The sequence below is a fragment of the Typopeltis vanoorti genome, chromosome 13 (assembly GCF_054136105.1).
Source record: "Typopeltis vanoorti isolate ZY-2024b chromosome 13, IOZ_Tvanoo_1.0, whole genome shotgun sequence".
Taxonomy (NCBI): domain Eukaryota; kingdom Metazoa; phylum Arthropoda; class Arachnida; order Uropygi; family Thelyphonidae; genus Typopeltis; species Typopeltis vanoorti.
In genome coordinates this window covers 65,187,809-65,206,668 of record NC_143561.1, presented here as the reverse complement: position 1 = coordinate 65,206,668, position 18,860 = coordinate 65,187,809, and the positions used below count along the sequence as shown (strand labels likewise).

Here is an 18,860-nt window from a genome sequence, read left to right as displayed (position 1 = left end):
CTATACGAGTTTCCAAACAGGTTTAAATAACTTAATGGTTACTTAAACCTGTTTGGAAACTTATAATTTGGAAACTTAAATTATATTTAAGTAACTTAATGGTTGCACCTGTTTGGAAACTCGTATAGCAAAGTATATAAGTTCTTTTCGCTATACACTTTGGTATTAATTGGTCTAGCTACTCACTGATGAAGTCTCAAAAAAGGCTGAAACCGGTCTGGGTAGTGACCTTCCACCATAATGTAATAACAGCATACATTTCCTAGGAAATGTGTTTTTACTTTATGGGAAATACCTAAGAATAGCGATCAGAACTTCACCACTTTTGCTACGAGTTGTCCGGTATTGTACTACATACTAGGGTCACTTGCATTAGCTCACGCTAGTGGTCGCCGATACTTTATAGTTTACTATATTCGGCAAGAACCTCTCTGATTCCAATCTTTGAGTTTCTTATTCGATTTTAAAACAATGTGGGATTTAATATCCCCTTAATTTAAATAAAAGATATAGGAAATGGCTTACAGGGAGATATTCAGTTGTTTGCTGATGATGCAAAGTTGGGTAGCTCAATAAAAATTCAAGCTGATGTTGAAAGTTTGCAGGATGATTTAAATAAGCTGGTAGAATGGGCAAAAGATAATGGATGTCAGTTCAATGTGGAAAAGTGTAAAGTCATGCATTTTGGGATTAAAAGATTACCAGCTGTGTACTACGTTGATGGAACAGTACTCCAAGAGATTGATGAGGCTAGGGACTTAGGGGTGTTGGTAGATATGGAGATGAAGTTCAGAGGACACGTTGCTAAGGTGTCCAAGATTGCACATAGAATTACTTGGTTGTTTAGGAACACACTGACATCCAGAGATAAAGAGGTTATTATTCCCCTTTATAAAGCGTTGATACTTCCACATTGGGATTACTGTGCTCAGGTCTGGTCACCTGGATTCCTTGGAGATGAGGAGGCTGTCGAGTGGGTTCAGAGAAGAGTGACTAAGTTGGTGAGTGATGTAAAAATTGCTCCCTACATTGATAGATTGAGAGCTTGTGGATTGCAGAGGTTGGTTGATAGGCGGAGAAGAGGGGATATGATAGAAACATTTAAATTACTGAAAGATTTTTATAGGATTGATGCAGGGGAAATGTTTCAGCTGTGTGATAGTGATGGAATAACAAGAGGTCATCCCTGGAAATTAAAGAAGAGTGTGGTTAACAAGGGTGTCAGAACAAGGTTTTTTGCCTGGAGGGTGGTGAATGAGTGGAATTCATTGCCTGACTTAGTTGTGAGCTCTTCGTCTGTAAATGAATTCAAGAAGAGATATGAGAGATATTGTTTTGCTAGTTTTGGTCTCCCGCGATGAGTCTACTGACTCCATGGAGATACCTATAATAATTAGAAAACCTCTAACCGCTTTGATCTCTGGTTTTGGTTCTGTACACTATCTGACAGCTAGCAATGGTTCTGTACACTATCTGACAGACATATTTTGGCCATTTCTTAGAGGATCACCAGGGATTTGAAGAAGTTTCAACCTGCAGAACTTCTTGACTACCTACCTTTAAAGATGGGAAAAAAGTCTGGATCACTACACTATATGTTTGGAAGAGAAACATAACTCTTGCTTTGGACCCAAACATGACATGACCACTTCAGTTCAGGCCTTTAATAAGCTGAGTGTTGTTGTTTCACTGGACATTGAAGGTTATCTATCACTTGGGATGTTACAGGAGTTGTAACCATTTAATTGCTTCAAGCTTTTACATGTATAAGCCATGAAAGTTATTTAAATATGGCATAGCTGCTTCAGGCTTCCAAGAAGCTATGTGTTGTTGTTGTTGTTTCACTGGATAGTGAAGGTCATCTATCACCTTGGATATTACAGGAATTGTAACCATTTAATTGCATCAAGCATTTAGAATAAGTAGCTTCTTTTGTAGAGCTTTATTAGAAGAATGAATGGTGTGGATTTTGTGGAGTATTATTTTTTATGACACTTTACTTTTAGAAAGAATGCATGTAAATAGTTACATTCCATCATATCCAGTGAATCATAGTTACAGGCTTTCTTCCTGTGTGAACATTTTGAGAGAAAAGGGGGTGGGGAGGTTCAGGATTCTACATATTTTGGTCATTTCTTACAGGATCACCAGGGATTTGAAGAAGTTTCAACTTGTCTTTACCTTTGTACCATGTAGCTAATACTCAAGAATTTTGTCCATCACCACTAAGGACAGGCTGCTGTCCCTTTCTTTACCTGATGTATATCAGATTATCATAAGGTAATGAAAGGGTTACCTCTTGTATTTTGGATAAACGAATATGCCATTGAGAAAAGGATTAATGAATATAGTTCGCCCACCGTTTGTAGACCCCTTCTTGGCATTTTGCCAAGAATAGTCGATTCATGCTGAAGGGGAGAAAGAAATGAAGGATGTATGAATTCGTCGCCAACATGCGAAATCACGTGCTTTCTTGTCTGTCGCTTACTAGTGCTAGCTTGATTTTTGTTGTCACTTTTTTGCATTATTTTTTATTATTAATTTGTATGATGGATCCAGTACAGTCAACAAGTTCTGTTGTTGTTTAACAACAGAACTTGTTGACTGTAGTTTCAGTAGTTCTTGCAAAAGAATATTGAATAATGTGCTGACATTCTGCGAAAAAGAATCGTTAAAAGGCAGTCTCATTGTTCCCCTTTTTCAAGTCATAAAACGTGCAAGTGCAGTTGTGGGCGTATCGGGGTCGACTATTAAAAGAATTCGTAGGGAATCAAAAGGTGAAGTTAAGTCAAAATTGAAATCTCCTAAAAAAAAGCACCAGAGAAAGAAAACCATCTAAACCATAGCTTTGAATGATTTTGATGTAGATGTTATAAGAACTATTCACGAATTTTACGTGGTCGAGAAAAGAGTGACAACTGTTCCGAAATTGATTCTTGTGCTTAAAGAAAAAATTAATTTTCCTTGGAAAAGAGAAACTTTAAGGAAAATACTTCATGAAATCGGATTTTGTTTTAAAAAGTCCCAGAATAAAAGGAAACTTATCATGGAGCGAAGTGACATTGTTTTATCTAGAACGCAGTATTTGAGAGCAATAAGATGTTTCAGGGAGGAGAAAAGACCGATTGTGTATCGATATGAAACTTGGATTGATAGTAATTTAACTTATGGAAAATGTTGGCAGTCTAAAGAAGAATGTGGAGTGCTACAAACCGGAAATGCCTCACGGTGCATAATAATTTTGTGTGCGGGTGGAGAAATGGGTTTTTTTTACCGAATTCAAACTTACTATACAAAGGCAATTACTTTAGGCAAATGAATTCTACAATTTTCGAAAAGTGGGCAGAAGAAAAACTGATTCCAAACCTTCCTAAAAAAATGCTGTTGTTATAATTGATAATGCTTCATATCACTCTATTTGATTAAACAAAGTTCCAAATTGGTCTAATAAGAAGCAAGTTCTTATGGATTGGCTCTCTGCAAATAACATTTCTCATTCCCCAGACATGCGAAAAATTGAATTGCTTAATTTGGTCAAAAGAAACTCGCCCACAACTAAACTATTTAAATTCGACATGATGCTCAAAGATGCTCATGGATTTCTAGCTTCGAGGCCACCACCATATCATTGTGATGTTAATGCTATTGAGTATGTTTGGGCAGAAGTGAAAAGTTTCATTCACCATTGCAACGTAACTGGAGATATTGACATGTCGAAACTTTTCAAGCTTTTAGAACAGGCGATTGAAAGTATTACAGTTCAAAACTGGGGAAAATATTGCTCTCATGTCACCTCATTGGAAAATATGTATTGGGACAGAGATGGAATTATCGAAGAATTATGCGAACCTTTGGTGATCAGTTTAAGTGAAAGTGATGGCGATTCGGACACCGATTCAGATGACTATGAAGATTAAAAGTATTTGATAATGGTATTTTTTTCCAACCTTTTTTTGCATGGGTTTGTTAAAAGAGTCACAACAAGTCATAAATAATTAATTGGTTTAGGACATTAAAGTGTCTCAGTTCTCTCAACTGTAAGTTTAGAATATCTGAGTTCACTTGAAAAAATTTCTGTTTTTCATTATAATTATTTTTATTTTATAGAAAACTTTCTTAAAAATAAACTTAGTTAAATTTTTGTTTTACGCTATACCTTTTTTAATTTGTTAATACTCACGTACATTTTTCCTACTGTTATGCAACGTACTACGTATATTGTATATGCAAAATACTACATACATTTTTCCAACTGTTATACAAGTAAAATAGTTACACTTCAAAAACTACAATGTTCGTAAAAGAAAAGCTAAATTTTCCGACCTATAATAATAAACAAACTCATCCCAGAAGACAGATTGATTACCCTTTTATTGGAATGGATTCTCCTTTTTCTGACATGCGCAGAAGTGTCGAGGGACCTCTTATTGGTGGGCGAACTATACCAGAACTACATCTGTTATGGTGAGTGAAGTCTTGTTTGTCTCAGCATTTTGTTGACACTGACCGTAGAATTCTTTAAAAAGATACAAAGCTTGTCTACAGGAGCTGTTCTAATTCAATGAGAGTTTTGAGGCCTTATTAATTACTCTTATTTGGAATTAGAATAATGATTTATTCATGCTGAAAATATGGAATATTCTGATCCTATGTGGCTGTAATTATTTGATTTATTTTTTATACTCTTATGTTAAGCTTCATTCCACCTAAACTGATTCCTTTCTGTTATACTTGTCTCTAGCCATTTGTACCTGCCTTGAACAATTATTTGTTATTTAACTGAAGATGGATTGAATTATTCTTTCTGAAATACCTGATATTTAAATTTATCAATAAATATTTTACTGTGTTTATATGTTTCTTTAGTATATTTTGTGTTTCATAGTTATGAGGTCTCTAATAACCTCACATGCACTGTGAAGTTATTAGAGAAGTGATGGAAATGGAAATAGCATGCAGATTGGCTATGAAAATAATTCTCATTTGACAACATTTAATTAGTTTGAATGTTTTGCTGAATTTGAATTCAGTAAGTCCTTTACCAGTTGATCAAATCTGGATCTAGAAACATTTTAAGGAAATTAAAATAAGTATGAAATCAGAAATTACTGAAAAAATGAAATTACTTTTATATAATTAGTACAGTATTCACTTCTGCAACACTAAAAGTGACATGTAGCTGAAATATGAGAGTTTACTAATGACACTTCAGTGTATGACAAGCAAAAAGGATTAAAAATAAATTGTCTGGATTTTACTCTGATCCTGCATAAGTTAATATCATTTTGATTTCTTTTATTATACTAGCTTCATTTTGTTGCTAAAATTGTTAGTGTTTTTGTTTTAATGCTTAATTATAATTTCATATTAGAAAAGGAAGAGTTATATTGTTCTTGATAAATTATTGATAAACTGATAAACTCTTAAGCAATTCTTGATTTTGGGTGGGAGATAATTTCATCTCCCAGTGTTGAGACTGCTGTCTCATTTATTGGATGCCTGAAGTGGCTTGAAAAAGTTTCATGTTTGGTTTCTAGAGCAGGGTTTCTAGACTATATAAAAAATTGAATAAAGAAAAATATAAAATTAATAAAACAATATCCTTAGTCCACCTATGGTATGGTATTAATGTACTATAGGTTTACACGAAAACCTTTCCTGGGTTTGGAACCACATTAAAAAAAAAAAATATGCCATTATAGGATTTTTCTGACCTTTTGACAGAGAAAAAAGAGGGAGGGGAGAAATAAAATGAAACCTATGGCATGTGCACAACCTAAAAACGGAGCGTGTGCACTATCCTTTGAATGTAATGCATATAACGCTTATAACTGGTTTAAATGGGAGTGTGTGAAGTTAATTGAAAAGCTGATTAATCCAGAGATATTTTTTGCTTCGCAAAACTAAAATAATTTCTGGTTATTATTTATACGTCATATATGTTTTTCAGGCTTAGTTATTACATGGTGACTTTACTTTCTAAATGTAAAATTGGAAAGCAATATTAAATAATAATTAAATAATATTCTTTAACCCTTTCAGGACCAGAAGGACTTATAAAGTAATACAAAGTTTTTAGGTATTAAAATGACTTTATTAGGTATCTATTTAACATAAAATATCATCATTATGTAGGAAAAAATAGTTGGTTTTATAGAATTTCATGGGACATGGGACCCAATGGACGAAAAGGTTGCCAATAAATTAAAATTACTAACATTTATGTATTGGGTTCAACTACATTTTACTAAACATAACAATACATAAATCAATAAAAACCGATTTGCCTAACCCATATTCAGTTTCTGATGATTTTTTCCCCATGTACAGATCGAATTCAAACAAATAGCCCATTTTAGCATCAGTTCTGCCCCACATTTTGAAACCCCCATCTTATAGGTTTATTTCTGATATACTGTTTCATAATATTGTACCCCTTGAATTTTATCATATGCTCGTCAGTGGATTATGTTTTGGTGTTATTCATCGCTTTTTAAAAAGAACTGTTCAGATGATCCATTACAGGCTGGATTTTATATGCTCTATCATAGTTAGCGCTATTTCTATCTGATTGGTCTTCATTGTTGCAAAAGTGTAAGTTTTTGCGGATATTTTCAAATCTATTTCTAGGCATTACATTTGCAATGTAAGGAATGCCTGTATCTGGATCATTAGACCAGTAATCTCTCAATGATGGCAAAACATGATAACCCATCACCAAATTCATACCGAGATAGGCTTTCATCATCATCGACTGTGTATTGTGTTCTATTCTGCTCAGCGTACCATATAGATTCAACTCTTATTTTTCTAACTAAATCTTCGAAGTTAGTAGTCAAATAAAAAATTTCAATGGGCGTCAATAACGAATCTTCATCTCCACAAATCTGAACTTCTCCAAAGATATAATCAACATCAGGAAAGCTATTTGGTATGTATGTATTTTTTTTCCATATGAATGTAGGGCCACTTACTTGTGGTCTATTTTCTGTTTCAGGTTCTGTTGCTGATAATTCCAACGTGTTTTGTGCTGGGTCTTAAGTTTCAACCATAGAAATCCCTACATCCACATCCTGAGTTATAAATACCTGGTCTTCCTCATTGAGTTCTAGCACGTCTTCATCATCACTATTTTCTGCTACTAAACTGCAAAATTTAGTTATCTTTCAGTTCAAACTGCTTACACCCTTTTTTCGACATGTCTGTAATGATAAAAAGACAAATAAAATACAAAAGCGGGTAAAATAAATAAAAAAACACCAATTATAACAACGAGTAATTTACTTGTAAAATGCACCCCTTTACGTCCACAGGGACAATGGTGTCACTTTATGTTTTTACTAGTTTTTATGGAATATTATTTCAAAATTTTATTGAAAAACATAATAATACTATTATTTACTTACCATCAAATGAAAATATTATACCATAAACATATAACAAACAATATTCTATGCAGAAACACTTATGAAAAGTTCTGAATACGCCACGCTCTGAAGGCCCGATTTGCCATGAAACTTTCTTTTGACAGGTGGCGCTAACATAGGGTTTCTAGTAATAAAATTATCAAAAATACGTTCCAGATTATACATTTACTGGAAAAAAATATTGACATTATTTTGGTTTACGTACACAATCAAGATTTTATGTGGAGACACATATGTTCTGTGGTCGTGAAAGGGTTAAAACAATTATTGATTACTAATTGTTTTCAAAAACCTTAAGTATATATTGTTACTTTTTAGAATAAGCAGATCTTGGTATTGTATTTATTTGTACTTAGGTGTTTGTGTGCATTTCATTATTATGAAGAAATGGACACTAATATTTACGAAAACATATATTTCTATATGTAGATATTAATTTTTTTTTCTCTATGTATATATTTAGGGACAGATAATAATGAGCCGAGGAGGCATAAAGTCAGAAGATAGAGGATGGCTAGGTTATGCTAAGGTATCTACTTCTTATTGATATTGTTAAAATATTGTTATAATATGCTATTATAACAGATTGTTAAAATCTGCTGGTAGTTTTCTATTTTTTATTTTCTTTTTCTATTTAACAAAATCTGTTTCATCCATAGTTTTTTTTCTTCCTTTTCCTTCCCTTCTCTGCTGAAATTTATTTGAATATTGCATTATTGCTTGATAGTTTTTTCTACAGCATGATTTCACAAACCTGTTGTAAACTTCAAAGATGTATTCTGCCTTCAAACTAATGCAAGGTTCTAATAAATATGGTGGAGAAGTTCACATTTACTGAATTGGTTAATATGCACTTGTATTATGGATTCTCCAGTATAAAGATATGCAGAATATGTCAGGTTCATTAAGAGGCATTCCCTGATCATCAGATTCTATGCTTTCAAATTGCTTTCCTTTGTCACTGCCTTTGTGAGCATGGCTTATTTTCTCCAACATGAAGTGGACTGGGAATACAGAACTGTGGGGATACCGAAAGCTGAGGGCAATTTACTACATACACTGGCACATTGAAAATTGCAGGTGGAAGAGTTGTTTGGAGTTCTATCAACAGTTGTTTGGAGCTTCCAGCATGAAAATCAACTTTAGCCATAGTATTTTCAATGGATTCAGGCACTTTTACTAGACAGTCATCATTGTCGATTGATATGTTGTCAGTGGTTTATACAATATACGTACATGACCATTGATTTCTCTCATGCTCTTAACAGATGAGGTGTGTGCACTTGAGATGGTATTTTTAGTTATCTCAAATATCAAGTGGGCCATCAAAGTCCAATCAGTTATCTAGTCAAGACATTGACAGCAGATCTCCATTAGTATATGGGCATGTATATTTGGAGAAATGTTAATAGAGCCATATGTTCTGCCAGACAGGCTTTGAGGACCTTTGTACTCATGACTTCTTGCAAAACTTGGTAAAAAGCAACTTCCTAGAGGTTCATGCATGACAGTCATACTTCAGTTATGATGCTCATGGTATCTTGATCAAAAGTTTACTTGAAAGATAGATTGGTTGAGGTGGGCCAATCAGATTGGCCTTCTTGGTCACCTTACATAAATCCTGTGTATTTTTATTTGTGGGGCCATTGAAAATCATTTATGTACTCTACACTATGCTATGCTAATTAAAGATTGATGAACTACAGGAATGTTTTTAGCATGTATGCATTTCTATCAGACACGAACTAGGAAGTTTCGAGCACATGAGGTTATTAAAAGGATTCTCACTGACTAGCAACAGTAGTGATTTTGAACACCTACTGTGAGATACATTATTCTGCAGTGTTTCTTTTGCCAGTTAATGAGTCATTTATGCTTGTTTCTTGACATTTTGCCATTTCTGTTTATTGCATGTTGCTTGCATTCATGATGCTGTGCAACTACTGAGGACTGCACATGGAGATGTGAAGTTTCCAGCCCATGTTTATTAAGACCTTTAATTAGTTTCAAGGTTTAGAATACCTTTTAAAGTTTATGAATGTATGGAATAACCCTGTACAATGAACCTAAATGTGAAAGGTTGAACACCTGTAATGTACTAATATTGTAGATAGCAGTATTAGTACAAGTTTCATATGTCGTAAGACTTGCATCATCAGGGGTAATAGTACATAAACGTTTTACACAACAAAAGCCTATTAACGATTAATTACACATATTAGATGTTTTTTTATAACTTCACAACTGATAAATAATTGATAAATCAGAAGACAAATGATAAATTCATTATTGTATGCATGTTGGAACATTGCTAGTTGTTGCTATCACATTCTGCTCTATCACGTGTGCCATATCCCAGGTCTGTGGCAGTTAAATTTTTGATGAAAGCAGACCATACTTGTTGTAAAATTAAGCCTTGATTTTTATTGCATTATGTAGGAATCCTAACCATTTGCAAGTCTTCTTTAAATTTTCTTGTAAAACAGTTATGATCAATATTACATTTTTGTTTGTTGCCAGAGTACTTGATGGCCAGTAGTGGTTATGTGGATTGCCAGGCCTGATTTATGCTCTCTTCTATTTTCAGCGTCTTTTACATGTTCAGACATGTGAATCTCTCCCAAACTTCCTGTCTGGCCTACATAACAAATGCCATAAGAGCAATAAATCTCATAGACTCCTGGTTTTTTCATGGGGTGATGTGGAGGAAACTTGATATTTTATGTATTACTCCCTGAGCAATGCAGCCACTTTGTCTGCGACATTTTTGATGTAAGGTAGTGTGATTGCATTCTTGAAATCTTTTTTAAGTAAGGGAGTTGCAGGAGCTTTATTAAGAATTTTTATGCTCGTCTTGGGTTCAAAACCATTAAGTGCGAGGTTCTGTTTCAGGCAGTGCAGTTCTTCATTCCTTTTAATTGGTGTTTTTGATATTTTGTATAGCCTGTCTGATAAAGTTTTAATTATACCTGTCTATAATTAGTACCTGTTAATACCTGTTAATAGACTTTTGTTGTGTAAAACTTTTATGCACCATTACCCCTGATGATGTAAGTCTTACGACACACGAAAATTGTCGGGTTTTAATTGTTTATTTTTAATAAACTCTTTATATTACAATGTGGTCCCAATACCGAAAACTTCCTACAGAACTACTTAACCACAGAAACCCATGTGTACAATAGAGAAGTACTTTGTCAACACATTTAACTGAGACTAAGAAGATCAGAACTATTTGAGCTGTTTCTAAATAATAAATATAAGATTTATTCAGCAATACAGTACAGGGAAAGAAAGGAATGGCAGTGGTATTCAATACTAAACATAAATTTGAATGGCAAGCAGTTTGCAGTATAGAAATGTAGACATATTTCTAAATAGAAAATTAGAAAGTGAGACTTCTATATTCAGTTCCTATGAAAGGGTCTTAGTAGGAAAGAAGTAAGAGAAATTTTTCAGTTCATTAGAAAGAAAAGTTGGTTCTTGTCGGAGACTTAAACAGCAAAGTAAGAAACAAATCCCAGACATAAGTTTTGGGAAAATTTGAAGTAAAGGGCTAGGCTAATACAGTAGATTTCTGCTGATGACTTGGACTAGTCATTCTATGTTCTAACATGAATATATACATAAATTTACGTACATACACAACAAGAACAGTCTAATTGGTTTTGTTATTATTGACAGAGAAGACTGTTTTAGGATACAAGGAATTAAGAATATGAAGTGATCGTCACCTGTATTGAGCAGGAAAATAATGAGTATCATATTAAAAAGAAAAATGTATACTAAAGTTTTTGAAAAGTATCAGTTAACAACTCTTTTGTGAGTTATAGACTCCCAATGTACAGATGTCATGCACAGGCACTGGAAAAAAATTGACCAGCTGGAATCATGGTGAAGTTGATTACAAAGATAGAAAAATAAGATACTTCTATTTGGATGGTAAAGCATAGTGGAAAAGGAGCTTCTCCAATGTTATTAACCTGCAAGGCTAATAAATCTAATAATTTTGTGAATATTCAGATATACTGGCATATCTGTGTATTCTTGATATATTTGACACAGAAACATGCTTGGATAACTCAGTGAAAATGGCATTTGTGCACACTGCATTAGGCCGCCCAAAGAAGACCTAAGTTCAATTCTAGTTGCCAACTAGGGGAACTTTTTCTTTGACTGGTTCCCAAGTTAGTTGAACTCTCACACAGGTAAGCAGGTTTTTTTCTTGAAAACTCAGATTTTTTTCATCTACCTTAAAATAAAAAAAAAAACTATTTTAGACAATAAAAATATAGTGTTAGGATTGTAGTCTGATAGAGAGACAGATAATGTTTACAATTAGTGATAGTCTTGGGCTAGCTATCTCTGATAGCTTTATGCTTTAATCAGAGCATGCCTGATATCACTTTGTACTTTGTAGATTGAATGATCCAGAAATTAGATAGAACTAAAATGGCCCTGTTGGAGAATGAAAGGTGTTAGCAGGTTCAGTGAATTTTTTTATATTTTTATACTTACCTGGATATTCTTGAAAATAAAGAAGATAGTCATCTGTAGAAATTTAACTATTCAAATTTAACCATCAGTTTTTTTAATATGGACTTATGATGATGCCAAAAATGCATAAGATTAAAAAAAAAAAAATAATTCAGAAAGTGAAGAACCAAGAAATGTATTGAAAGGGATAAATTTATATAAATTAGAAACATGGAATAGTAAGAATAATAATGCAGTCAAAAATTATACAATAAATGTGAACATAGAAATGTATAAAACAACCACGAATAAAAATAAAACTTGTAATATACATTAAAAGCCAGAACTATGATAGTTGTTTTGAGTAATTCATCATAGAAGAAAAGGAGAAAGGTAGTCATGAGATTATGGTGCAGCTTTTGAGATGACTATTAAATTTATTTATTTACTTTATTAAATTAAAGTTAATCAAATTTAATTTAATAAATTTGCTTTATTAAATTAAATGCCTGCTCCTTTATGCTTTTAAATAAAAGCATAAAGGAGCAGGTAATGTCAAGAATCAGAGAACTAAACAAGACACTAGTGGTGCTTAAGGATATTAATGAGTAAGCAAAGTTAATCACAAATGAAAGAAGGTCAGAGTTATTAGCACATAACTACCTACTAAAGTTTCTGTTCCTTATTCAAAAGTGTTCACTCTAATTTGTCTCATTTGTCTAAGTCTCTCCATGTGGGGCACCTGTTCGTGGTGGAGGGGACCACCCAGTGATGGTACTGGCCCTTTTCATTCTTCCTCTTTTTCTTTGCTTTTCTTCCCGTTCTCCCGAGTCTTTTTCACTATCCTTTTTCCAGAGCACCATTACTGGGATCCAACACCCTGCCGCCATGTTTGCTGTGTGGTACGACTCGTCGACATCCGGAAAGGGGGATCCTGGTAGTCTTGCACTACTTTGGCCTCTGCTTCGGCAAGACGGATGGTCCTGGATGGCCCAGCCAGGATCAATCGGCTGGTGGGCTCGCCTGCAAGGGTCAATGGTGTTGCAGTAAGTCTCTCACCCCATGGTCCGGGGTCAGGATCCTAGACCTACTGCAGTGCTGGTATAGCGTACAGGGTAGCCCTGCCGTTCCACTCCTGAGTGCAGTCTTTGCTTGTCGGGTAGTGGGTGTCCATGTGTGGCTCCATGGTGGGTGGGGAGCTCTGGTGCCGAATTAAAAATTCCTTAAATATGAATTCTTCATCCTCAAATGTTTCAGGGACCCTAACAAAGTCCCAACCAAGTACTGATAATATAGACACAGCATGTGGAAACAGAAGATATCAGATACTAACATAAATGTACCAACCTTTTTAATCATTCATGCAACAGGTGAAAAACCAATTTGGAAAATGTCATTCTTCTTTATCCAAAAAGGTTTAGAAGGACTGGCAGGACCTCCCAAAACTGTCAAGAAATTGCGTTCTGGTGATATCCTCGTGGAAACAATGTGCAAACAACATTCCGAGAAACTACTGAGAGCAACGACAATGGGTGGAATACAAATTGCAGTAACATCTCACAGAACACTCAATTCCAGTAGAGGAGTGATATCAGAATGGGATCTCTTTGATGTTCCTGATGAGGAGATATGTTCAGAGCTTAAAGATCAAGGAGTGAAGGGTGTGAGGTGCATCCTGATACGCAGGGATGGTCTCAACCAAGAACATCAGCCTTACTTTTGATACACCTAGGCCTCCGACATCTGTAAAAGCAGGGTATCTCAGCTGTCCTATTAGAATGTACATCCCTAACCTGCTGAGATGCTTTAAATGTCAAAGATATGGACATGCCCAAACTGCTTGTTGTGGTTCTACCACCTGTGCCCGATGTGGTAGTAAAGAACATGATAATAAATCTTGCTGCGAAAAAAAAGCTAAATGTGTCAACTGTCAGGTAGATCATCCAGCTTACTCTTGTGCATGTCAGAAATGGAAAGATGAAAAAGAGATACAAAAAATTAAAACAGAACAAAACATAACATATCAGGATGCAAAAAGAAAGCTGGCCACCATTACACCTTTTCTACGATTCTCTTATGCTGAAAAAATAACAATTAAAAAAGTGCCAACAGCAACTCAAACATGTATGTCATTCCACCATTTGATAATTTCATCATACCTGAACTTTACGATCGCAAGTGCTTCTCTGTTGAGCACATTAATCACAAGACCTACAGCATAACTCCAGAGACAACTTCAAAAATAGTCCCATTCGATGAAAATTCACCTCAAAAAAATTATGGAGGAGACTTCACTCAAAGATAAACCACCAGACACTCGCACAGAAAAAATGGATACCTCGATACCCACTGAAAGCAAACTAAACATATCAACTGACCCTAACACATTTGATGTTTTGAACACTCTACCAGAGGACGAGATGGACACTGTCTGTCCATACTTCCCTAAAACAGTGGATAAATATAAATCTGACAAAGGTAAGCCCTCAACCTCTCGAAAAACACAAGTCAATAAAATCAAGACAATAGGAAAATTTTTACAATGGAACTGTCGTGGGATCTGTCAGAATATTGACCATATCAAGATGTTGCAGAAACACAAACCTTTCTGTTTCTGTCTACAGGAAACTTACTTAAGACACAATGAGGACTGTACCTTTAGAAATTTCACTGTTGTACGTAAGGATAGAACTGGAGGTAGTCCTCTCATGGAGGAGTAGCTATCCTAGTGGGCAGTCATATTCCTTTCTATCAGGTCCAACTTAACACTTCTTTGGAAGCAGTAGCGATTTGCTTCTCTGTGGGATTTCTTATTACAGTATGTTCAATTTATTTACCACCAAATGCTGAGTTAAATGAAATTGATCTTGATAACCTTATCTCGCAATTGCCTGAACCCATACTTTTGATGGGTGACTTTAACGGTAACAATATTTTATGGGGTAGTGCCAACGCTAATAGACGAGGTCAAATCATTGAAAGAATTCTTGATAATAATAACCTCTCCCTTTTAAATAATAAACTCAATACTTCCTTCCGTATGCCTACCCGTTCATATTCTGCAGTTGATTTTACAATCTGCTCCCCCTCCATTCTTCCACTGCTCACGTGGGACGTTGAAGAGAACATATATGGAAGTGATCACTTTCATAAGTTTCAGAAGTGGTTGTCAACAGTTCTTCCTATCTGTCCATTAAAAGCCAGGTCACAAGTACAGGACACTTCATACAACTCCTGGATGTAATAAAGGAAGCGAATGAATGAGAGTTGCCAATTTGATATATGGTTTTAATGTGATGAGAATCTTTTTTGGATGTGTCCTGAATGTATGGAATAGTAACAGTTTTAGGCAATGAAGGTTGATTTCCAGAGAGCATTTAATATTTTGTCTATTCTCTGGGGATTATAGCTATTGGCTAAAATTGTGTGGTGCAAGTGAGTTCAGTGGTAAGAGCATCATCATCATTGGAACAGATGGCTCTGGCCCTGTGAGTTAGTACTTTTAGGATAACATATGGTTAAGCTAGATTATGGTGTGATTGTGCAGATATCTTGTATGTGTAGGTTTTCTATAAACAGAAAAAGATAATGAACCATCAGGAAGACATGTGACTAGTGTGTTTCTTGTTCCATTTTGAAGTAGGTTTTTTGATATATACTTATATCCTTTACTCCAGCTTGTTGTGCTCTTGATGCCAGTTTTTTAAACCATTGTTTTTCAGTTTTCAAACCAGTTTTTCAAACCATATATATCTTTCCTAGCACTTCTTGTAACTTTATTTAGAATATAATTTTTCATTTTTGCTTTTTTTTTCTTTCATGAATTAGTCTCCAAGTTTCCACTGATAACCATTTGTCTTTCTTTCAGTATATTTCAAAACATACTTTGCTGTATTGTTAAAAACTTTTTACTTTCTTCCGTTAATCCTCTATATCCTCATTTCTCATATTTTTTTCTGCATCCAGATTACTACCCATCTGTATTTTCTTTTAATTTAGACCCTTTACAGTCCTTCAGTACTTTGTAATTTAGCAATATCAATGATTATAGGTGGATCAGTACAGTTTTTTTTTCAGTGTTTTTGATGACTGAAGTGTAATAATTGATCAAATAAGAGATGAATAATAATAGACAGGATTGGAAGAAAGGTGATATGAAACTAGTCATGAAACAATATTCTGTTGTGCTGTCATAATATATGATGCACCCCTTGCTGATATACACTATAAAATGATAATCATATGCTTGCTATTTTTCCTATTTTTTTTCAGGGATATTTATACTTCCAGCATCTTTCAGGATCAAGCAGTGAGCTTATAAAAGTTGACAGGGAGTCTTTAAAAGAGAAAGAACATGTTGAATTAGATGGTGAGTACAAAGTCTATGATATTGTTACACCTGATGTCTTGAGAATATAGTATTCTCAGTTATCATGGTGTAACATGAAAAATAAATAACATAAATAAAAACCCCTGCATAAAAAGGATAATTTAGTTAATGTAATGTTCTTGCATCCAGTATAAATTGAGTAAAATGTAAAGGTCTGTTGTTTAGTTAAGATAACGAAAGAAAAGAATGTATTAAGATGTATTATGACTAAACAAGGAATGTGTATTAAATAAGTAGCTAACTAAGAATTAATATAGTAATGCGATTAAGAATGAAAGAGTTAAGTGCATAAGTATAAAAGGATGAGTCATGAAATATGCTATGTAAGAGGCTACGGATTAAGCTTTAAGTAGAATTCTGAGAAAAGGTTTGAAAGGGGGTTAAGATAGACGCTAACAAGAGAAATAATGGAATATCGCTTAGGGCCTATGCCCGGATAGGAACTTCATTACGAGTTGCCGATCAAAATGACGTATGGTGGCCAAAATGCCACCCAGTTGGTAGATAGATGGAAAACAAGTAGGAGGTGGGAAGAAGAAGTAAGAAAGGGCGCCGTTAGGGGAACAGCTATAAAAGGGTTGGTAACCCCCCCCCCCCTCGAGGCTCTCTTTCTTTTGGGTCTTGGGGGAGACGTTTAGGTGGTCAAGGAGGCTTGAGGCCTTTTTGCGAGAAGAGAAGAAACGTTTGGATAGTCGCGATGGTTTTAGGGGCATGAAACAGTTTTGAACTGCGTTCTAATAAGAAGATATGCTTCCGTATACCAAATATGATAGACATGAGCATAGATCGCTTTAGTTAAAATCGTGAAAAATTTGTGACCCTGAAAAAAAAACAGGAAGGGGAATAATTACATCCAGGGCTCCAGAAATCCACTTGTCCACTTCCCGCAAGTGAGTTATCAGACACAAGTGGTGATTGAATTTTAATGTTTTCTTTGCATAATTTACAATTTTTTTTTTTTTTCATTTTAAAAAATCATCTCATTGTTGAGGTGGCTCCCACAAATCATTAGTGGCTGCCAACAAATTTATTAAAGAAGTTTGATTTTCAACTCTTCTGGATCTGAAGTCCTTAATTTTAATACTATAGCATTCCTTTTTAAATAATCACAAAAACCACTTGCAAATTCCTGGGATCCTCTAAAAACTCATCTTCACTTTCTTCTTTCCTTTAAGTCCTTTAAGGTTCAAAATGTTATTTTTCTTAGTGTTCTTGTCAATCCATGCATGCTCTACTATGTATCATGCTTCTGGTTTCATTTCAGTCATGAAGTGAGAAAAGTAAACTGTTAATTTGAAAACAGTAAATCTCACATACCTCTTCAAGCAAAACATGCAAGTTTTTCATATCATGAATATATTTAAATTAAATTGCGGCAAAATAAATTTTATAATCAAATCAGTGCATTAGCATAGTTCAATATTAACCTTACACGTATATACGGTATGCGTAATATTTGTAATAAACAATCTGTTATTAAAAAAAAGTTGTGCCTTTCTCACAACATAATTTCATTAACAAAAGAGTGATAATTAGAAATATAAGTTAAAATTGGCACAATTTAATTATGTACTGCAGTATTATACATCTTATTCTTCCAACACCTTAAACCCTTAAGTGGGTGGGCACTTGTAATATAGAGTTGTCCTAATGTTCTTTCACAGTTCACAAATAGTTTTTAAATACTTGAACGTTTTACATAATGAAAAGGCTTTTTCATTAACAGTAAAATGCTTTTTCATTAATATTTTTCATAAACAGTATTAAAAATACTATTATTTAAAAAAAAAAACTTTACTTGCCAAGACAAGTGAAATACTGTATCATAAAAGTTGAGTCTGGCTCCACTGAGTGCTACCTATTATTTTTTTATGGATAATTTTTATGAATTCATGCTTCGAAACAGTAAACAAAAGAAAACATAAACTATACTTTAAGTTTTGTGAAATGGTGCAAAACTGAAGGTGAATTGCAGGGACCAGAAAGTGTCAACACTGGAGAAAAGAATTCTGTTTTGAAATCAAAGTAAAACATTTGGTAAGATGTGCTTTCAAAGACAAATAGCCCAAGAAATTCAAGTGGTTGTGCTATGAAGATGAAGTTGTATATGTGTGTGAAAAATAACTTGAAGCTGCTGACAGTAGCTCTAGATTATTATTATTATTGTATGGGCACCTCCATGGAGTCAGTCCGAAGACTCATCGTGGGAGACTGGAACTATCCACTCAATCTATCATGCCTCTCTTTAAACCCATTAACAGACAATGTACTCACAATTGACTCTGGCAACCCATTCCACTCATTCACAGCTCTCCAAGCAAAAAATCTAATCCTCACATCCCAACTAACCATATCTTTATTCAACTTCCATGGGGGGGTGACCTCTTCGTTCTGGCCTCTTCTAGCCGAGTGCTGAAACATTTCCCCTGCATCAAATCCTATAAAATCTTCTAAGTAACTTAAATGTTTCTATTGTATCCTCTCTTTTTCTCCTATCAACCAGTTTCTGCAATCCACACATCCTCAATCTGTTCTCATTGGGAACATTCCACAGACCACTCACCATC

General features: G+C 34.4%; 1 protein-coding gene across 1 annotated transcript in view; it reads left to right on the top strand.

Moving 5' to 3' along the window:
• hiw (MYC binding protein highwire) overlaps window positions 1-18,860 on the top strand; it is a 1,014,282-nt gene that overhangs the window by 53,411 nt on the left and 942,011 nt on the right. The window contains exons 7-8 of the mRNA XM_090402616.1: window positions 7,891-7,956; window positions 16,176-16,272. Of these exons, the coding sequence (XP_090258742.1) occupies window positions 7,891-7,956; window positions 16,176-16,272 (163 nt within the window). The remainder of the gene's footprint in view (window positions 1-7,890; window positions 7,957-16,175; window positions 16,273-18,860) is intronic.